This window comes from Schistocerca cancellata, chromosome 8 (assembly GCF_023864275.1).
Source record: "Schistocerca cancellata isolate TAMUIC-IGC-003103 chromosome 8, iqSchCanc2.1, whole genome shotgun sequence".
In the NCBI taxonomy this organism is placed as follows: Eukaryota; Metazoa; Arthropoda; class Insecta; order Orthoptera; family Acrididae; genus Schistocerca; species Schistocerca cancellata.
In genome coordinates, this window is record NC_064633.1 from 293019900 (window position 1) to 293043518 (window position 23619).

The 23619-nt window shown below is 41.1% G+C and overlaps 1 protein-coding gene across 5 annotated transcripts in view; it reads right to left on the reverse strand.

Moving 5' to 3' along the window:
- The window catches only part of LOC126095234 (zinc finger protein 761-like), a 171309-nt gene that overhangs the window by 77558 nt on the left and 70132 nt on the right, over positions 1 to 23619 (reverse strand). For all 5 annotated transcript variants that reach the window (XM_049909979.1, XM_049909980.1, XM_049909982.1 and 2 more), the window contains 2 exons: positions 14302 to 14418; positions 8114 to 8386 (listed from right to left, as the gene is read on the reverse strand). In XM_049909979.1, the coding sequence (XP_049765936.1) occupies positions 8114 to 8386; positions 14302 to 14418 (390 nt within the window). The remainder of the gene's footprint in view (positions 1 to 8113; positions 8387 to 14301; positions 14419 to 23619) is intronic.

A 23619-nucleotide genomic window follows, 5' to 3' on the forward strand; every position in this document is an offset into this window, starting at 1 on the left:
TACCGCTGCTATAAAATCCACCGTTTCTAGTTCAATAACAGCTGCTTTCACGTATTTAACAACCATTTCGGCTAGTTCTAATAACTTTAACTTTATTTCCACTTCCGTTTTTCGCACATCACTGATCATTTTAGCCGCTCCCCACAGGTTTTAACGTCATTTTTTCTACAATTGTTAGCCCCATTTTCGTAATCTTTCACCACAACACCACTCCTTTAATACGTTTTTTCGAAATTTTCCCGAATTTCTCCGTCCTTTAACGTCATTTTAGCCGCTCCCCACAGGTTTTAACGTCATTTTTTCTACAATTGTTAGCCCCATTTTCGTAATCTTTCACCACAACACCACTCCTTTAATACATTTTTTCGAAATTTTCCCGAATTTCTCCGTCCTTTAACGTGATTTAGCGGCAACACAACCACCTAACCTTTTTGCACATCGCTGTCTACCAACCCAAGTTCAATACAAGATCAACTTAACCAACACTTTTTCGCCTTTTTTCATACCAGATCTCCAATTGCTTTCTAGTTCACCTTTCTCTCTCCCCATATATTTCTATCTTTCTTTTTCATTTCAACCTCATGTTAAACTTTCCACCTTCTAATACCATGTCACCCTCACAACACCCCCACAACGACCCCATTAAGTTTTATTTACATTCCCTCCGCAAACATGCCTTCACCCTAGCCAGATTACGCTCACATATTCTATTTTCTCAGGCTTGTCTGACATTTGGCATAACCCCCAAAGGCCTCACACTTAAAGTTCCCATCTCTGGCTGCAACCCTTCTTTCCATCAGTCCCTATACCAGTTCCAAACTGAACAATCCATTGCCCTCACCCACCTAATCCTTCACCTACACATCAACTCAGCCAATGAACACACCCGTCAACTCCTATCCTTAATAAAAGTCCTCAGTCTTTCCTCTCCCACATCCACACCGGTTATTCAGAGCATCCTCCTACAGGCCAACCGCCAATTAGAACAGCATGCCACCCTTCACCTCAAAAAACTATCCAATCTCCTGGTTTCCCACCTCCGGAAAGGCAACTCACTCACCTTTCACAACCTTTCCAGCAAACCTCAACCACCTCTCATTGCACACAAACCCAGTCTCTCCCATCTACTCAATCTCCCACTTTCAGCTCCACTCCCTCCAAAACCTCAAAATTGCGATCAACACAATCTGGCACCACAACACCCTAATTCAGTAGTTAACCTTTCCTCCAAACCTCTCTCCCAATCCGAAACCTCTGTCCTATCCAAAGGCCTCACCTTCAGCCCCACTCCCAGATTCAACCAAACAGCCCTCGTCAAGGATTTACTGTCCTACACTCGTACTCTCTGCTGGAAGTATCACTTTGCCACGAAGAAAAATGATCCTAATCCTACCCCTAATGATCCAACTCCCCAAGACACTATCCAAATTGAACCCTGCCTGGAACAGTTCCGTCCTCCGTCACAGCGGGACCCACCTCCTCTTCCTCAAAATCACCCTCTCCAAACCTTCCAGGAATTTCTGACTTCCAGCCTTGCCTCTCAATCCTTCTTAAAAAACCTTAATCCTACTCCAAACATCACCACTGCTGAAGCCCAGGCTATCCGTGATCTGAAGGCTGACCGGTCCATCGTCATTCTTCCGGCGGACAAGGGTTCCACGACCGTGGTACTTGATCGTCGGGAGTATGTGGCTGAGGGACTGCGTCAGCTTTCAGACAACACCACATACAAAGTTTGCCAAGGTAATCCCATTCCTGATGTCCAGGCAGAGCTTCAAGGATTCCTCAGAACCTTAGGCCCCCTACAAAACCTTTCACCTGACTCCATCAACCTCCTGACCCCACCAACACCCCGCACCCCTACCTTCTACCTTCTTCCTAAAATTCACAAACCCAATCATCCCGGCCGCCCCATTGTAGCTGGTTACCAAGCCCCCACAGAACGTATCTCTGCCTACGTGGATCAACACCTTCAACCCATTACATGCAGTCTCCCATCCTTCATCAAAGACACCAACCACTTTCTCGAACGCCTGGAATCCTTACCCAGTCCGTTACCCCCAGAAACCATCCTTGTCACCATTGATGCCACTTCCTTATACACAAATATCCCGCACGTCCAGGGCCTTGCTGCGATGGAGCACTTCCTTTCACGCCGATCACCTGCCACCCTACCTAAAACCTCTTTCCTCATTACCTTAGCCAGCTTCATCCTGACCCACAACTTCTTCACTTTTGAAAACCAGACATACCAACAATTAAAGGGAACAGCCATGGGTACCAGGATGGCCCCCTCGTACGCCAACCTATTCATGGGTCGCTTAGAGGAAGCCTTCTTGGTTACCCAGGCCTGCCAACCCAAAGTTTGGTACAGATTTATTGATGACATCTTCATGATCTGGACTCACAGTGAAGAAGAACTCCAGAATTTCCTCTCCAACCTCAACTCATTTGGTTCCATCAGATTCACCTGGTCCTACTCCAAATCCCATGCCACTTTCCTTGATGTTGACCTTCACCTGTCCAATGGCCAGCTTCACACGTCCGTCCACATCAAACCCACCAACAAGCAACAGTACCTCCATTACGACAGCTGCCACCCATTCCACATCAAACGGTCCCTTCCCTACAGCCTAGGTCTTCGTGGCAAACGAATCTGCTCCAGTCCGGAATCCCTGAAGCATTACACCAACAACCTGACAACAGCTTTCGCATCCCGCAACTACCCTCCCGACCTGGTACAGAAGCAAATAACCAGAGCCACTTCCTCATCCTCTCAAACCCAGAACCTCCCACAGAAGAACCACAAAAGTGCCCCACTTGTGACAGGATACTTTCCGGGACTGGATCAGATTCTGAATGTGGCTCTCCAGCAGGGATACGACTTCCTCAAATCCTGCCCTGAAATGAGATCCATCCTTCATGAAATCCTCCCCACTCCACCAAGAGTGTCTTTCCGCCGTCCACCTAACCTTCGTAACCTCTTAGTTCATCCCTATGAAATCCCCAAACCACCTTCCCTACCCTCTGGCTCCTACCCTTGTAACCGCCCCCGGTGTAAAACCTGTCCCATGCACCCTCCCACCACCACCTACTCCAGTCCTGTAACCCGGAAGGTGTACACAATCAAAGGCAGAGCCACGTGTGAAAGCACCCACGTGATCTACCAACTGACCTGCCTACACTGTGATGCATTCTATGTGGGAATGACCAGCAACAAACTGTCCATTCGCATGAATGGACACAGGCAGACAGTGTTTGTTGGTAATGAGGATCACCCTGTGGCTAAACATGCCTTGGTGCACGACCAGCACATCTTGGCGCAGTGTTACACCGTCCGGGTTATCTGGATACTTCCTACTAATACCAACCTATCCGAACTCCGGACTCCGGAGATGGGAACTTGCTCTTCAATATATCCTCTCTTCCCGTTATCCACCAGGTCTCAATCTCTGCTAATTTCAAGTTGCCGCCACTCATACCTCACGTGTCATTCAACTACATCTTTGCCTCTGCACTTCTGCCTCGACTGACATCTCTGCCCAAACTCTTTGTCTTTAAATATGTCTGCTTGTGTCTGTATATGTGTGGATGGATATGTGTGTGTGTGCGCGAGTGTGTACCCGTCCTTTTTTCCCCCTAAGGTAAGTCTTTCCGCTCCCGGGACTGGAATGACTCCTTACCCTCTCCCTTAAAACCCGCATCCTTTCGTCTTTCCCTCTCCTTCCCTCTTTCCTGATGAGGCAACAGTTTGTTGCGAAAGCTTGAATTTTGTGTGTATGTTTGTGTTCGTTTGTGTGTCTGTCGACCTGCCAGCACTTTCATTTGGTAAGTCACATCATCTTTGTTTTTAGATATATATATATATATATATATATATATATATATATATATATATATATATAGTTATAATAGAAGGAAACATTCCACGAAGGAAAACATTCCACGTGGGAAAAATATATCTAAAAAGAAAGATGATGAGACTTACCAAACAAAAGCACTGGCAGGTCGATAGAGACACACAAAAAAACACAAACGTACACACAAAATTCAAGCTTTCGCAACAAACGGTTGCTTTGTCAGGAAAGAGGGAAGGAGAGGGAATGGACAGTTTGTTGCTGGTCATTCCCACATAGAATGCGTCAAGTGTAGGCAGGTCAGTTGGTAAATCACGTGGGTGCTTTCACACGTGGCTCTGCCTTTGATCGTGTACACCTACCCTCTCCCTTAAAACCCACATCCTTTCGTCTTTCCCTCTCCTTCCCTCTTTCCTGACAAAGCAACCGTTTGTTGCGAAAGCTTGAATTTTGTGTGTATGTTTGTGTTTGTTTGCGTGTCTGTTGACCTGCCAGCACTTTCATTTGGTAAGTCACATCATCTTTGTTTTTAGGTGTGTGTGTGTCTATATATATATATATATATATATATATATATATATATATATATAAAAAGAAAGATGATGAGACTTACCAAACAAAAGCGCTGGCAGGTCGATAGACACACAAACAAACACAAACATACACACAAAATTCTAGCTTTCGCAACCAACGGTTGCTTCGTCAGGAAAGAGGGAAGGAGAGGGAAAGACGAGAGGATTTGGGTTTTAAGGGAGAGGGTAAGGAGTCATTCCAATCCCGGGAGCGGAAAGACTTACCTTAGGGGGAAAAAAGGACAGGTATACACTTGCACGCACACACATATCCATCCACACATACACAGACACAAGCAGACATTTGTAAAGGCAAAAAGGCAAAGAGTTTGGGCAGAGATGTCAGTCGAGGCAGAAGTGCAGAGGCAAAGATGTTGTTGAATGACAGGTGAGGTATGAGTGGCGGCAACTTGTAATTAGCGGAGATTGAGGCCTGGTGGATAACGGGAAGAGAGGATATATTGAAGGGCAAGTTCCCATCTCCGGAGTTCAGATAGGTTGGTGTTAGTGGGAAGTATCCAGATAACCCGGACGGCATAACACTGTGCCAAGATGTGCTGGCCGTGCACCAAGGCATGTTTAGCCACAGGGTGATCCTCATTACCAACAAACACTGTCTGCCTGTGTCCATTCATGCGAATGGACAGTTTGTTGCTGGTCATTCCCACATAGAATGCATCACAGTGTAGGCAGGTCAGTTGGTAAATCACGTGGGTGCTTTCACGCATGGCTCTGCCTTTGATCGTGTACACCTTCCGGGTTACAGAACTGGAGTAAGTGGTAGTGGGAGGGTGCATGGGACAGGTTTTACACCGGGGGCGGTTACAAGGGTAGGAGCCAGAGGGTAGGGAAGGTGGTTTGGGGATTTCATAGGGATGAACTAAGAGGTTACGAAGGTTAGGTGGACGGTGGAAAGACACTCTTGCTGGTATGGGGAGGATTTCACGAAGGATGGATCTCATATCAGGGCAGGATTTGAAGTGAGATCCATCCTTCATGAAATCCTCCCCACTCCAGCAAGAGTGTCTTTCCACCGTCCACCTAACCTTCGTAACCTCTTAGTTCATCCCTATGAAATCCCCAAACCACCTTCCCTACCCTCTGGCGCCTACCCTTGTAACCGCCCCCGGTGTAAAACCTATCCCATGCACCCTCCCACCACCACTTACTCCAGTCCTGTAGCCCGGAAGGTGTACACGATCAAAGGCAGAGCCACATGTGAAAGCACCCACGTGATCTACCAACTGACCTGCCTACACTGTGATGCATTCTATGTGGGAATGACCAGCAACAAACCGTCCATTCGCATGAATGGACACAGGCAGACAGTGTTTGTTGGTAATGAGGATCACCCTGTGGCTAAACATGCCTTGGTGAACGGCCAGCACATCTTGGCACAGTGTTATGCCGTCCGGGTTATCTGGATACTTCCCACTAACACCAACCTATCTGAACTCCGGAGATGGGAACTTGCCCTTCAATATATCCTCTCTTCCCGTTATCCACCAGGCCTCAATCTCCGCTAATTTCAAGTTGCCGCCACTCATACCTCACCTGTCATTCAACAGCATCTTTGCCTCTGCACTTCCGCCTCGACTGACATCTCTGCCCAAACTCTTTGCCTTTTAATATGTCTGCTTGTGTGTGGGGGGGGGGGGGGCGCGAGTGTATTCCCGTCCTTTTTTCCCCCCTAAGGTAAGTCTTTCCGCTCCCGGGATTGGAATGACTCCTTACCCTCTCCCTTAAAACCCAAATCCTCTCGTCTTTCCCTCTCCTTCCCTCTTTCCTGACGAAGCAACCGTTGGTTGCGAAAGCTAGAATTTTGTGTGCATGTTTGTGTTTGTTTGTGTGTCTATCGACGTGCCAGTGCTTTCGTTATATATATATTCTTTTAGCAACAGAGAAAATTAAGTATACTGTGAAATGTAAGTAATTAAATACGAGGTGGAATCCAAAAGTTTCATGACTGGTGGTGCCATCTGGAAAGTTGGAGTAGTAGATCTTTGCACTGCTAGGTGGCGAGAGCTGCATATCTGATGAGTCAGTGTGTGGAGTGGCAATCAGATGGGAGGACGTGTTGCGTGTCCACAGTGATTTCCATAATACTCTGTGTTTGGTGTGTGGTGATTTTAGGCACAGCGTGTTGAAGTGTGTACAGACCTTCATCAGACCACATCTGATGATCCAACCTTCTTGTCATGGGTTATCACCAGCAACAAGAGCTGCATTTGCGGTTATGACCCAGAGACAAAGCAACAATCGTCCCAGTGGAAGAGCCCAGGCTCTCCAAGACCCAAAAAAGCAAGACAGGTGAAGAGCAAAGTGAAGAGCACGATTACTGATTTCTTTGATACCAAGGGAATTGTGCACAAAGAATTCATCCCACCCAACCAAACAGTAAATTTTGCGTACTACTGTGAAGTTTTATGATGGCTCTGTGAAAACGTGCAGTGACGATGGCCCGAACTTTGGTGTCAAGGGAACTGGCTGCTGCTTCACGACAACGCGCCCTGTCACATGTCCTTGCTTACCAGGACCTTTTTGGCAAAAAACAACAAAGCGGTGGTACCCACCGTACTCGCCAGTCTAGACACAAGGCGGAGATACCGAAAGGGCACTCGTCAACTCACGCCGACTGGCATGATTTCTGGAACAGGATACGTAATTAATGCTATAAAGAAAAGTACGTATCGTCTGTTTACTTAACTTTAATTCATCCTTGTGGTACATCGCTCTTGACTATACAAATGAGACTCTCTCCAGATATGGTTAATGGCGCCTTGCTAGGTCGTAGCCATGGACTTAGCTGAAGGCTATTCTAACTGTCTCTCGGCAAATGAGAGAAAGGCTTCGTCAGTGTAGTCGCTAGCAAAGTCGTCGTACAACTGGGGCGAGTGCTAGTCCGTCTCTCTAGACCTGCCGTGTGGTGGTGCTCGGTCTGCGATTACTGACAGTGGCGACACGCGGGTCCGACTTGTACTAATGGACCGCGGCTGATTTAAAGCTACCACCTAGCAAGTGTGGTGTCTGGCGGTGACACCACAGGTTCGACACTCCAGAGAGGATTCAAGAAACATCGCTGGCAGTGATAAACACTCTCATAGAACAGGACTTCCAGAAAACATTTGACCAGTGGGAGAAGTGCTGGGACCAGTGTGTACCTGCGGATGGGAACTACTTCAAGGTATGACCATTAGTTCATAGTTAAGGCTTTCAACAGATGGCAGCAGCAATTCCGAAAATTTTGGATAGCACCTCGTATTTTGCAGAGGGCTCTTCAAAGATCTTAAATACCAAGATCCACTATATTTACTCCTTGGTGACACTTGTATCTAAAAAAAAGTCAGTTTTATATGAAATGTTATACAACCAACTACAATACAAGACAAAAAGTAATTTCTTTGTTAAACTCTCTCCTTGCTCAGAGTTGAAAATGTATATTGCATTCTGGTGCAAAGTTCGTCAACGAGCATTACATATAGCTATAATCAGTTTGCTGCCATTCTTTACTCAGTTCTTGATTTAACAGACATTTTTAAACCATTTCCTCAAAATGGAAGTGTCATTTAAATCAGACATTATGTCAAGTATCCATTTACACTGTGAATGACTAAGGTTCCACAACTATAAATCACAGACTACAGTTCCTGTTTGTAACATGCAGTTTATCTATCTTTTGCTTACCTTCTTCAGGTTTAACAGAAGTTGTAGTTTCAACAACAAACACATTTTCACCAACACCATCTCTGAGATCCTGCACGTCTGAGCTGTCACATACTGCCTCCTCAGTAACTGCAATAACTGACTTTTCTGTTTCACTGTCTTCTGCACTCGCAATGGATTCACTGGGAATGACTTCAACTACGCTAGACTCTGCGGCACTGTCAGAGTCAGAGTTGTAGTTAAACTGCTTTGCACGGCGTCCTCTCTTTGTTGTAACTTCTTTCACATTATACTCTGATGGAAAATGTGTTTACAAGTAATTAAATTAAATTATGATACATTTCATTATTTACACACCTAAACTACAATTCTGCAAAGACATGAAAGACTGTGCATTACCATGATTAAGAAAATCATATTGAAGATAATGTATAAAATGAAACTGCCAGTCACATTATACCCACACAGAAAAATCAAACAGTTATTGTACTGCAGTAAATAGATTAATTCTCTGTTAATGAAGCTCAAGATGTTTAAATTTACTGTTATAATACCAGTGATGAAGCAAAGCATTCCTTTATGCTATGTGCATTTTATTACTTGGTAAAACATGTCACTAAATAAAATGCTTACTTTAATTTTCATAGCTCAGTCACGGGCACTATCACTTAAAGCAGCAGCAAGTTTTATTAAGATGATTTCCTATGGTAAATTCACAATTTGCTATCACAAATTTTCAAAATAATAATATTGGATACAATGCCAATTTTAATATTACTGTTCACCAGAATCAATCATCACTACAAGGCTTAGGAATTTCAGTACAACATCACCTGTGTGATGGTGTACTCACCTCAATACGTAAGGGTCATTATGCAGAAATGACAAAAGTTGCTACTTCTGTGCTTTAAGGATGTTGTTCACAAGAACTATCATTACTGTTCAGCAAAAATTTTACATTTTCAGTAATTCAGTGACACAGTCATAAATTAATTTATTTACATTACTGGTCTGACTTTGCAAAATTAATTTCAGAGGTAGAACAATGATACTCCTAGTACAATGGCAATCCAAGCAAGAAACAGTTGTAGAATGACAATATAGGAAGACAGTAAAATAACTGTCTAACAACAGTAAGAGTTTTAATGGAATTGCATTAGCAATAATTGTATAGATGATTTCAGCCACAATGTCTGTAGTCTTCAACAACTAAAAATCTCGAAGTAACTCCTTCTGCACCCATCTCCCTACCCTATGGCTCCGACCCCTGTCACCGTCCCCGCTGCAAGACTTGCCCTATGCACCCTCTTACCACCACCTATAGCAGCCCTGTAACTGGCAAAACGTATACTATCAAAATGAGACATATACACCAGCTGTTATGTAAACACTGTTCGGCCTTTTACATTGGCATGACTACCACCAAATTATCAATTAGGATGAATTGGCATAGGCAGAGGGTGCATAATGCCAACATGCAATATCCTGTTGCAGAGCATAATCTAAAACATGACAATCGTGACATCGGTGCCTGTTTCACCACACACGCAATCTGGATTATTCCCCTAGACACCAGTTTCTCATAACTCCACAGGCAGGAACTAGTGCTACAACATGTCCTTGGTTCTCGCCACCCACCTGGCCTTAATTTACGTTAATTTCTTCTGTCTCAGCATTTCTTCAAAGTAACTACTATTTTTTCCACTCTGTTTCGGTTTTCTACATGTTTCATTGTCTTACTCATCTATTTTTCACCACCCCCTCCCTCCTCTTTTACATACAATGCATTTAGCTTTCCACTCTTATTAACTCATGCATGATGTTTAAGCAGTATTCTCTGTCTTGCATATTACCCTGTCTTCCACCTTTTACTCTCAGGTTTTCAAATCTTGTATGATGCAACCCCTAACAATCAGTCTTTCCTTCTCATCCCATGCAGCAAGTCTCCCCTGGTCCATGGTTCTGGGTGACTTTCCCAAAATCTACCCCTTTTCCTAGACCTCTCCAGTCCTTTTCCTTCACCCCTCTTCCTTCCCCTTCGATCCTTCTGCCTGAAGAAAGAGTCACTGGCTCCGAAAGCTTGCCTAATTACAAACTTCTTTTATGTGTGTGTTCTGCCACCAACTGGTGAGTAGACTTTTTATCTATCCAATAAAATTATTTTGTTAAAAATCTAAATCATTAGAGAAGTTGGGTACATATATCAGAAAATGAGAGTCACAGTGAAGAAGTAAATTTGTCTACACAAGAACTATGTCTTTTTTGAGTGGAAACTGGGAATTCAACTAAGAATAATGTACAGATGACACAGAAACAAAGTGACAAATCCTAGCCATAAGAGAATGTTCTCACACAAAATAAACTTACCAAACAATTATGTACATTTAACAACATGCATACGCGCGCAACATGCAGCATATCATCTTGGATGGAGAGTCATCAACAAATATAGAAGTAACTTCAGGTTGCCCCAGGAGAGTATGTTAGGACTCTTGCAGTTCATGATGCTATTAATGACCTTGGAGACAATATAAACAGTAACCTCAGATGGGTGAAGGAGATGGTGTCACGTCACTAAGAGTAAAGTGCAGGGTGGGAGGGAGCAACACATAACATCAACACCAACACATAACAACCACATAACAATCTAGAGATTGCACCAGATGTAGTTGGATACCACTTTCCATTACACTGAACACAAAAAGTTTTGTTCAATAGCATATTTGTTTGGCACTTGGTCAATTTTCACCCATAATTAAGTAGGTCAACAAAATTTTTGTCTGAATTCCGTGATTAAATAAAATACACTGTAGCAGCTTCAGTCCAGAGACGACAGATTCAGTAACATTTTTAATTATTTTATATTTATGCTTAAGGAGGATAAAGAAACAGAGGATATTTAACAATGCAAGGAAAAGATTTCTTCTGCCAGTCTCAGCCACAGCAGCAAAAGTTATATGAAGTGGTATGAGGAAGCAAATGGTTCCTGTGGTGCAGCAGGCACTCCAGTCTCTTGAGCCATGCTTGAAAGCATTCTCAGCAACTGGGTACATAGTGTCTATGTTCCTATACACAGGAGTGATCAATATAAACTGGATGAATACATGAAGAGACACAGAAGAACTAGTAGTTGTGGGACACCATGTGCCCAGTTGCTGAGCATGCTTTTCAGCTAAAGTGATCTGTTCCTCCTTCCAAACCTTCCCAAACCTATTCTCCTTCAGACACCACGCTTGGCTGTATCAATCTGTAGTTTATTCACTAGCATTTTGAAGTCTGTCTAAGTGGTGCATCAACTTGCAGTGGGGAACTCTGCTTCATCTCTTCCCTTGGGTGAACCAGTGAGCATCATCAGTGAAGATTTAGAGGCAATTCCATATTTGGTTTACATTGCAGCAGATATGTTCCATTACTAGCCGTGGTATTTACAATCCATTTACATAAATCAGAACTACACCTATCACGAAGCATACATTGAAATAATTTCAATGAGTCCTGTTTACCAGTTGTTAACCTGGGTTAAAATTGCCATCTTCTTGACATAAAACCTCCCACATAACAATCTAGAGATTGCACCAGATATAGTTGGATACCACTTTCCATCACTCTGAACACAAAAAAGTTTTGTTCAATAGCATATTTGTTTGGAACTTGGTCAATTTTCATCCATAATTAAGTAGGTTAACAAAATTTTTGTCTGAATTCCATGATTAAATAAAATATTGTGGACCAAGAAGAAAAATAATCCTCTAATGCCAAACTCAAACACTGAAAACTGTGTTTTGCTCGCAGACTCATTTTGAAATCACAAAAATAATATTGCACCAAATGATTATTGTAAAATACATGGCTGACAATGACTGATTACTGTGTAGATCAGAAATGTGTAGATTCTCCCACTGTCCGAGGTCATCAAAAATTAAACTAACTGATTTGACTGAATGCTTCTAATTTAAGTCCCCTGAAGAGCTATAATAACCAAAAGCCATCAACCAAATTGTTTCACATTTCAGTTCCATTAACCAGTCAAAAAAAGTTAAATTGAAGGAACATTTGTTCCCAATACATTGCCTTAAAACTTTTTCAGCAACAATAGCTCTCCTGCATAACAGAAACATTGCAAAAAGAGAAGGTGCTGAGTATAGGAATATTTCTTACCCATCAGGCAAAATCCTTCAGAGCTAACACAAACAGATATAGCTCTGAAGGAGGACTGTCTCAAAAATTAAAGATCTTCTGTTTTCTGTGTGCCTGCCTACCTGCTGCTAACAGCTCTTTCATTTAGTGAAGAAAGAGCTGTCCTCATTTACATATTACACGTGTCCACCAAAATAACTGAGTGGTCAGCACGGTTGACTGTCATGCAGAGGACCTGCATTCAGTTTCCAGTATTGCCAGGCATGTTTCCTTGGTGGGGGGAATTGTATGGGGGTGCACTCAGCCTTATGAGAACAACTGAGGAGCTACTTGACTGATTAGGAACAGTTCCAAGGTCAAGAAACAAAAACGCAGCCAGAAGGGTAGTGTGCTGACCACATGACCCTACATACCACATCCGATGATGCCACTGTTAGATGACGACATGGTGGTTGGTAGAGTCCAACTGTTCACCATATGACCAGAATGTGGAGCTTTACCTACCCTTTCCTTACATATTACAGAGGTATACTTTTTTCTTTTTCCAGTAATGTGAACTTATTTTACTGCATATGCTAACCTTGCAATTCCTTCAATTTGGGTGTTTATCTACAGAAGTCTTTAAGTTTCTATAGTGATTATTTCTCCAATAGTATTATTAAATGTAAATATTTTAGTATTATACAGATCACACTATCAAGTTTGGACCATCTTTACTACACATTGTTTTAGATTAATACAGGGTGTACATAAAGTCCAGGAACACTTTCAATTATTTATTGCACAAGGACTAAATATTATACAGATGCCATACATATTGCATTTTGAAGAGAAACTCTAAAAGCTTTTCTTTTTACAAACACTCGACATGCGAACCATGAGTGACCCCGACAAGACGTCAATACGGTAATCAAATTCTTGCCATACCCGTACCCGCATGGCGTCGTCGACTGTGGCAGTAGCTTCCCGTATTCTCTCCCAGAGCTCTGCTACATCATGTAGTAGAGGCGGTACATACACCAGATCTTTAATGTGTCGCCACAGAAAAGAGTCACACATAGGGATATCTGGTGATTGGGAAGGCAATTTCATGAAACAGCTGTCCCCTTCTGTAGCATTGCCACCATGTTTGCAACTAGCGCTGACTATTGGCAAATTACCAAAATATGCTGTGGTGGTATATATGAAAAAAAGCTCTCAGGGTTTCTCTTCAAAATGATAATATGTATGATATCTGTACAATGTTTGGTTCTTGTGCAATAAATAACAAAGTATTTCCAGACTTCATGTACACGCTGTATGTAAAAATTGTCATTTTGCATTAAATAATCATTTGCATTACATACATTTTAGAATTTACTTGTTCAAGCTCCATCTTTTGTTGTGTTGTTCGTATAACGGTCCTCTCATCAGCATACACTGCGACTTCCTGATTTACATTTTTCAGAAAGTCATTTACATGCAGTATGAACAACATTGGCTCAATTACTGAACCTCAGGGCACTCCTCACTTTACTCCCAATGTGTAGATGATCAAATTCCTCACTGCCCTCTGCATAACACCTGTGCATTCTTCTTTACTGTTGTATGGGATTTTATGATGTCATGACACTTCTCAAATATTTCATGCTCATACAGGATCTCCATTAACAAGGAAAAATTAAAAATTCAATTTGAGGTAACCATAAATTAATGTGTAGAGAGTTCAGATCATGATCAACAAAATCTGTGTAGCTATTCTGGGTGTTCATTCCCTAAATTCATCTTGGGATACATGCAGCATTTAATTACTTTATAAGATGTACTTTTTTAATTACTTCATACAGCAGGACACCAAACAATTTCATACAAAGAATAATTTGCACTGAACATGAACTAGCTTATGAATTTTTTAGTTTATTGTGCAATGACATTTTATGGTAAAATCTAATTGATGGTCTGGGTAGTCAATACTGTCAGAAAAGAAACTCATGTTTGAATACTGGAACACATCATATACAGTTTGTGACTTATCTTCATTTTACATGCCAAAATATATATGTACTGAGATGAGTGATTTTTCTTTAACCCACCATGACTGTATGACTTCTGCTGCAGTGTGCTGATGTTGTTCCCCACTGGCTTTCTTCTATGGTTACCTCGTTTTGGCCTTGTGTTGACAGGTTCTCTCTTGACAGGGTCATCTACTCCTGTTCCAAGAACATCAGTTATCACAATTGGAATAATAAATATAACATCACTGTTGCCCACATCACAGACCCTATGAACATATGCTATCAGTGCAAAACAAATAAGAATATCAAATGATGGTAATTACACACATACATCAACAGCTGACTTCTAATGGTTAATAACAAGAGAAGATAAAAGACTATGTTTCACTGTCTCTCTTCATTTCAGTCACCTCTTGAATGTCCCACACATCTTATACTAGGACTTTTTATCAGAACAGCACATCCAACCTTTTGGCTTCTTGAAAAAAATGACCTATCTAATTGAAAGCTTATTAACGAACTTACATGGAATTATTCTGGTGACTCTTTTGTAGCTCTTGCAAAAATTCAGAGTACCAGGTGCCATTAAATAGCTCCTAAAAATTATCTTGATCATGGAATTAGTCCACATCAGGCACTGGTGTGCTAATTTAATTGCAACAATTGTGGCACAGATACACCTAGGTGTCTATTCATTGCAAGAAGATTAGGTTTAATCGTCTCACTGACAATGAGGTCATCAAATATGAGCAACAAGCTCAGACTGTTTAAAGGATGTGGAAGGGACTAAGCTGTACCCTTTTAAATGAACAATCCTGGCATTTTACTGAAGCAATGCAGGGAAATCGAAGATAACCTACATCTGGATCGTCAGATGTGGATTCGATCAATCATCCTCTCTAACACGAGTCCAATGTGCTAACTACTGTGTACCTTGTTTTGTTCCATTCACTGAATATGATTTTATGACCTGCATGGATATACTTCATCTCACAGCACAAACTATGTATGGTAACAAAATTATAGAAGTTGCTTCCTTTAAAAGAAGAGATGCTTATTTTTAAAAAGTTATTTTTTCTATAAACAGAACTGTGCAACAGATCTCAATCAGCAGCTTCTAAGGATTTAAAAGCTTAACCATTTATAAAAACTTAGGAATGACAGGATATTATTTATTATACAGACCACTAATACATCACTGGTGCTCTTTACATTATTATAACAACAGTTGTGAATTAAAGAATAATAGAAGATGAGAAATACAAAATTGAATTCCCATGTAACTGTTTTGGCAGAAATATTGGCAGACTGGAATAATTATAGATTATTACTTCCTCACAATCAGAGCTGCATCTTGGTGATCACACACAAATAGTGTCTCCACAAGTGCTTTTAGTTTATTTTAGCTTATATACACAGTTAGCTGTAAAAATATGTTTCTTTGATAAATGTCACTTGGTATATGGAATGTTCCTTTACTTGGAATTTTGACTACAATGAAAAGTCAGACTTGTATTCACTACTCAGTCAGATGCAGATACAGATGTGCTTCCACAAGGTTATAATGGTGTTCTTGTAAATACGTTGTCTTTCCATGTTCAACAGTTTAAAATTTCATCATCTCCCATTTGAAGTTTCTTAACTATTAAACTTTGTTTGTTCCAAAGAAAAATTCAATCAAGAAACCTAAAAAATATGAGAGAGAACTGATGGTCTGCACTCACCTTCAAGAGGCAAAATATGTAGTACTGCTGATACACACACATAAAAGTGAAAGTGACACACTACCTAGTTATTGGAACTAACAATTCCTTCCCTTGATAGAAGAGAGGGATATGCTGGAGAAAGGCAAAAAGGAATGACTGGTCACTCAGACCCCAGAATGAGGGGGACCTAGCCGTAGTGAGGATACTGTAGAACAAAGATGAAGGAGGAGGCATCAGAAAGAGACAGTAGTCCTGTCAATGAGGTGATCAGTCCTTCATTCACAAGTACACGGAGAGTGGCACTGCTAACCAGGAATAAATGCCTTGTATATGTGTTACCTTGCCTTATGAAAAGAGCAGCAAGGGGACCCTGAGAACATTGAGATGTCAGGAAATGTATGAAGAGGGACCAAATCGAGTCAGCATGAATGTCTGAGACAGGTGGGTGCCCCTTGGAACCCCCCCCCCCCCTCCCCCACACCAGTATGAGAAGTGCATACAACAGTGATCTAATAAATGAGAACGTTATTTCCTTCTAAACAGGGTGCAGCACTCAGAATGTAGCAATATAGGAAAAGAAACATGAAACAATAATAAAAAGCAAGTAAAAAGGAAATACTCAGCCAGCAAGTATGGCTCTCCCTCTGGCTATTAGCTGACTTGTTTATTGTTGAACTGTTAAAGATGCCTATAGAAACAACTCTGTCAGAGAGAGTGTGGAATTTTTCTGGCTATTTTTCATCTGCAGTCAATACTGAAGATAAGGAGACCTTAAGATACTGTCTTCATCCAAACACTGTAAGGTGTGGGCACTCCATGAGGATGTCAGCCACTCTCAGCAAACACCAGTGTCACATTGGGTACGTGTCTCAATGCACAGGAAAAAAAAAAAAAAAAAAAAACTATGAATCAGATGGGTATGACCAGTATGAAGTGGGGTAACACAGTAGAATCTTTCCATAAAAAAACAAAAAGAGAAACAGGTTACAGTTGTGGTATTCTTGATGGTGTGCAGTTTGTTTGAGAACTCTGTAACTTAGATCCAGTAGTCATGGATCACAACTATGTTCTGTATCACCAGTACCACTGTCAGTCATGTAGTCACATTGCTGGGTATGCATTATTTAGTTCATTACTGGGTTTCCTAAAAATGACTATGTATGCAGTATGACTGACATCATACAGAAGGCTGCTGATAGCGGGCATTACTGGGTCGTGAGAGCAGCATCAGAGGACAGCCTGCAGACCACTAATATAATAACTGCATACCAAAAATCAATAGGCCCTAGTGAATTGTCTTCTCAATGAGACACAGGTCACTAGCTATAGCCCTCAGTTCCATTATAAAGATTGCAACATGCTAACTCTCTCTTTAAACTATGGAAAACAGGATGGAATGTAACAACATTATGAAAAAGATACTTAATACTCACCATATAGTGGAGATGCTGAGTCGCAGATAGGCACAACAAAAAGACTGTCACAAAATAAACTTTCGGCCAACAAGGCCTTTGTCAAAAATAGATCTCACACACACACACACACACACACACACACACACAAGTGCACAAATGCAGCTCACACACACACGTGACTTCAGTCTACATCTGCATCTACATCCATACTCCGCAAGCCATCTGACAGTGAGTGGTGGAGAGTACTTTGAGTACTTCTATCGGTTCTCCCTGCTATTCCAGTCTCGTATTGTTCGTGGAAAGAAAGGTTGTCATATGCTTCTGTGTGGGCTCTAATCTCTGATTTTATCCTCATGGTCTCTTTGCAAGATATACATAGGAGGGAGCAATATACTGCTTGACTCCTCGGTCAAGGTATGTTCTCGAAACTTCAGCAAAAGCCCTTAGCAAGCTACTGAGCATCTCTCTTGCAGAGTCTTCCACTCGTGTTTATCTATCATCTCCGTAATGCTTTCGCGATTACTAAATGATCCTGTAAGAAAGCGTGCTGCTCTCCGTTGGATCATCTCTACTTCTTCCATCAACCCTATCTGGTACAGATCCCACACTGGTGAGCAGTATTCAAGCAGTGGGCGAACAAGTGTACTGTAACCTACTTTCTTTGTTTTCGGACTGCATTTCCTTAGGATTGTTCCAATGAGTCTCTGGCAGTTGAAGCCATACTGAGTGTGCCTTCAGCTGCCAGAGACTGCAGTCATATGTGTGTGAATTGCATTTGCCTGTGTGTGTGTGTGTGTGTGTGTGTGTGTGTGTGTCTCATCTATTTTTGACAGAGGCCTTGATGGCAAAATGCTTATTTTGTGACAGTCTTTTGATTGTTCCTATCTGCGACTCAGCATCTGGTGCTATATGGCGAGCAACAACTATCCTTTCCATAATATTGTAACTCTTTCTTTATAAGTTTCTTTATGTAAATGTGGATTAATTAAGTGCATGAATGATCTGTGAAGTTTTTTGGTTTCCTATGTGTCTAGGGAATAGCTATACACCTGTTGCATTACACTGTTACTGATCTATAACTTCCTACACTTTAGTTAAATTGCAGGCAGAATTAGGCTTAGCAAAATGAATAATTGACTACTTTACAAGCTGGGTACTGTTCATTAATTAAATTTTTTACTGAATCCTGTGAGTACAACAACAAACTGATTCACAAACTCTACCTATAATGTGCACAGTACAGCTCACAACATTTCTGTTCAATGTTTTAGTTTGAAAATTCGGTTGTAGGTAATTTTCCAAAGTCCACGAACCTATACAGAAATATCAGAAGTTTTAAAAGTGATGCTTCAGTTCAGAGTTAAAATTCATGGATTTATACTGACATTTTACAAGTTTATTGGTGCTCTGCTGTTCAGAGTTAGAGTCTATGAGTGAAACTGTTGAAAACTTCTCTACACCTCCCAACTCCAGCAGAAGTTCTACAAGTCCCCAGACTTGTTTCCTACAATATTTCAAACACTTTAATTATGACTGATCCTCTGTTTGTCAGCACATACCTGGACTCACCAGTCTCGCAAGTGGACTGACTACAGTCAACATGGTGTTAAATAGCTTTGATTTGCCATTGCAAAAAGCCACAAAATAAATCAGACTGCTCATATTACTACAAAAACTGCACATCTAAGCATACACATCAACGCTTTTTACATGACTTGTTCTTCTGCACTGATTCCTTTGAGCCAGTTTGATTGTCTTCTTATCAGTAAATATAACAATGTATTTTGTTTGTTGTAAATGAACTTTATAATGAATAAAAATTACATTAAACTTTCAACTACTGCAAATATTACATATGACTCATGAATAGAATTTCATTAGCTTTTCTGTGGAAGTCCTTGATTTTTGTTTATTTGCTTCTCACTCAATGAAATGGTCACAATTAATAATATTTACCATTATGTACTTCAAACCTATGGAAAATCAAACTTCTACAGATACCTATTGTAGTCAGTTATCTAATATTGCCACTACATGTATTGTTTTGCAATTTATTTTACACTAAAATGTATTTTTTAAGCCACAGAATCAACCATGCAACTTACAAACCAAATTGTAATACTTTTATTAGAAGTTCTGCAGCTGCTTTTTAGTAATGCTGTTCACATGCTATCAAGTGACTACTTGTTCATGCTATCAAGTGACTACTTGTTCATGCTATCAAGTGACTACTTGTTCATAGACATCACTCGAGACATTTGAAATTTATTAATCTTTAAAGGAAATATGAGCCTCTATATGTTTCATCATCAATAACTAAACTAATATTAAATCCACAGACTGGGTGTTTAGATGTGCTTCCTTAACTCTTTTCTCTCATTTGGTGCCATTGCCTATTCTGCATCTTTATTATTATGGATTGCACATATGTGGTGGTCATGAACTAATTTTCAGCCTTTGAGTTTTCATCATGGGGGCACAGTCACACTACGTGAGGAACTGCAACTGCCAATTGGCTGACAAAAACCTCTTACAATACCCCTTATGACAAGCTGCTGCTTGTCTGACAGCTGGCTTACTTTATGTTATAACTATTCTCCCAATAGCAGAGGTTCACTTGCACCATACAGACTATTAAGCTAATATTTGTTGTAACTAGACAAATTTCATGGCAGCTTCCTAGGATAAATGAAATTTGCAGTACCACCTTCTTCTCAGTTCTTCTCAGTAATCTTTAATCTGATTTTCAGCTACAAATTATGACATTCATGTTTCCCACACAGTTAAGCAAGTCACTGGTGCATCCATCTTTCCAAATTTTTCGATAACATATTAATAATTTTACATATTTCTGTGGGTTGTTGCTGTTTTTCTAAGAAAATTAGTTATCCTACAGATTCCATTTTACACAAATTACAAAAAATGCAATATACTTCTGATTTTTCCTAAATATTATTTAAGTACTTGTTCATGAAATTTATTTGTTCACTAAAAGGAAAATTTATTGTTGGTTCTACAAACAGACTTAACTTGTCATAAATACATTCACTTTATAGGTGAAGCTAAATAGTTACTGTCTTTTACATGTGGGCAAATATAAAATTTCGAAAGTTATACTTCATAATTTTTTAAAATTATCCATGTTAACTAATTTTATCCTTATATTTTAACAGAGTTTAGAAGATGCAGCTTTGTTTAAATTGTTCCCTACTGAAAAATAGGAAATCAATACAATTATTAAACTGAACCATTACCATTTCTAGAAATTACCAGAAGCTTACGTTCTAATAAACAGAACTGATTATGTGCCAAAGCATTCAGTCATAGTACAGTCATCTAGAATGTAACTTCTGCACCAAGAATGTGCTCTTTGCCAGTCAGCAGTTGGCAGTATAAATGTGGATTTACTGTTTTGTCTTTACATGCATTCTCTGTGAAAGTTTGAAATGGGACCATCATGAAAAATATGTGCTTATAGGGAAACTCTCTTTTAGTATAAAAGGAGTGTTTATTGCAAAATTTTGGCGTTCCAACAAGAAACAGAAATGTGAAATAAATCATTGAATACTGTCATTGCGAAAAAGCTTCTTTACTATGAAATATAAAACCCTCGACCTCTATTTCAACACTAGACAAAGAAAACAACAAGCCTCAGATTTGGAACTAGTACAGAGATGAGTAGAAAATTTTATTCATGTAAATATGTACTGAAGTGGTCGAGTGTAATGCTAGAAGAGTATATATTTGAAATTCATAACTGCAAGAGATTATTTCATAAGAGACGAAAAGGATGACATTTATAGTGTCTGGCTGTGGCTGTGTGATGTCCTACAAGGCACAAAACATTTCTGATTGAGAGTGTTTTTCTCTGTCTTCAGCATGCATACAAGCATACTTTGTATTTTCCGTATCTTTAGAGCCATTAATATGTTTGATTACAGCATCTTTGTATCCCAAGAGGATTGAGAGGAAACTGCATTGCAAAATGATAGGGGTGATAGCTTTTACACCCTTGGGATAGGGCTAACTGGGCTAATGGTCTGGATAAGCAACAGGAGGAGGGGGGGAACATTTGGGGTCACCCTGGGGATACATTCTAGAGCAGGGAAGTAAAAGTCTCTATAAAGAATTTCCAAACACATCCCAATTTGAAAGTCTGCATTGGGTTGGTTATCAGGGGGTCAACACTACTCAAAGAGGACAAGAATCTGCCACTTTGGATGGTTTGGGAATTGGCAGATGGTAATGACATAACTGAGTAGCAGTTGGTGGTATGAAACTATCAAAGTAGACTCCCAGCTTCCAACAGAAAACTGTCAATGGTGCTCATATGAAATGCACTGGAGGCTAGTCTTACCCCACAATAATGAACTGGGTCACAGTGCTAAAGATACTCCAGGCCTAAATGTCTGGCTCCGGTAGTTCTGTCATGATCGGTCCAGTGCCCTTTAGAGGCTAAGGAAGATAGCACAATCAGCAACCCAAGATGTAGAATTAAGCTGCTGTGTGGAACTTATTTCTAGCTGATAAATGTAGAGTTTCACATCAGTTTATTGTTAAAGAGGAGGTGCAAAAAAATGGGACTGTGCAACCATCTCAAGGCACTGACACCCCAAGTAGAGCTCCGGAGCTCAACAGAGAATGGTGCAGTGACAAAAATGCATGATCCATGTTTTAGCCGTAGTAGACGGTTCAAAAAGAGGCTCTCTGTATGTTTCCTCAGAGTTGACACTTGACTAAGGCCACAGACTTGGAGCTGAACCAAATGCAAAGTTCATTTAACACAAAGGACAGGGGTAATCCCGGGACCAAGGAGTCCACAATTCCACTGAGGCTATAAGAAAAAGTGTAATACTCAAGACGGAAAGCTCAGGAATGGTGTTCTCCTAGACCAGTGGGGAACAGAATGCTACATCGAATTGAATATAAGTCAGTAAAGGTGAAAAAAGTTGTGAATAAAAATCAGTCCAGTATCTAAAAAACTCCCATCATGGGACGTAATAAAGGTGTAGTATCATACGCTTTATGCAAATTGAAAAAGTCAGTGTTAACAATTGAACTAGGTAATCAGTTGTGGACTACACATATTGGAATCCACACTGGTAGGTGTACAGAAGACATTGTTATTTAAGTATCCTGCACAATCTCATGCATGCGAGCGCGCAATTCCACTGAGGCTATAAGAAAAAGTGTAATACTCAAGACGGAAACCTCAGGAATGGTGTTCTCCTAGACCAGTGGGGAACAGAATGCTACATCGAATCGAATATAAGTCAGTAAATGTGAAAAAAGTTGTGAATAAAAATCAGTCCAGTATCTAAAAAACTCCCATCATGGGACGTAATAAAGGTGTAGTATCATACGCTTTATACAAATTGAAAAAGTCAGTGTTAACAATTGAACTAGGTAATCAGTTGTGGACTACACGTATTGGAATCCACACTGGTAGGTGTACAGAAGATATTGTTATTTAAGTATCCTGCACAATCTCACGCATGCGAGCGCGCGCGCGCGCCCACACACACACACACACACACACACACACACACACACACACACACACACACACACCTGTCTCACTTTGTGTTCAATCAACTGCCAGCTCTTTTCTGGCCCACAATTACTGTACTGGTTGGGGGTGTGAGGATGGGGGCGGGGGGGAGGGAGGGTTGGCGGGAAGCGTCTAGTGGCTTGTGGGAGAGCGGGGAGCCATCTGTGGGCTAGCTAATGGTGCAGGAAGAGGGTGCAGGTGGCAGATGGCTGGGCATGAGATTCTGCAGACTAGGGTATGAGATGATAGCACTTGACTAGCTGATGTGGAGGCACAAATTGGGTGGGGTACTGGGGCAAGGTTCAAAATGGCTCTGAGCACTATGGGACTTAACATCTGAGGTCATCAGTCCCCTAGAACTTAGAACTACTTAAACCTAACTAATCTAAGGACATCACACACATCCATGCCCGAGGCAGGATTCGAAACTGCGACCGTAGCAGTCTCGCGGTTCCAGACTGTAGCGCATAGAACCGCTCAGCCACCCCGACCCCGGCCGACACTGGAGCAAGGGATAGAGAGAGAGAGAGAGAGAGAGAGAGAGAGAGAGAGAGAGAGAGAGAGAGAGAGAGTGCACCTCAAGCTAGGCCACTCTTTCATGAGCCAATAAATGCTTCTCCCAACCCCATCCCTGCCTCAAGCCACTCTTCATCCCTCAGCCCATCCCACAACCTCCCATACCCCCACCTCACCCCAGCACACTCACCACAGGCCGAAAAAGAGC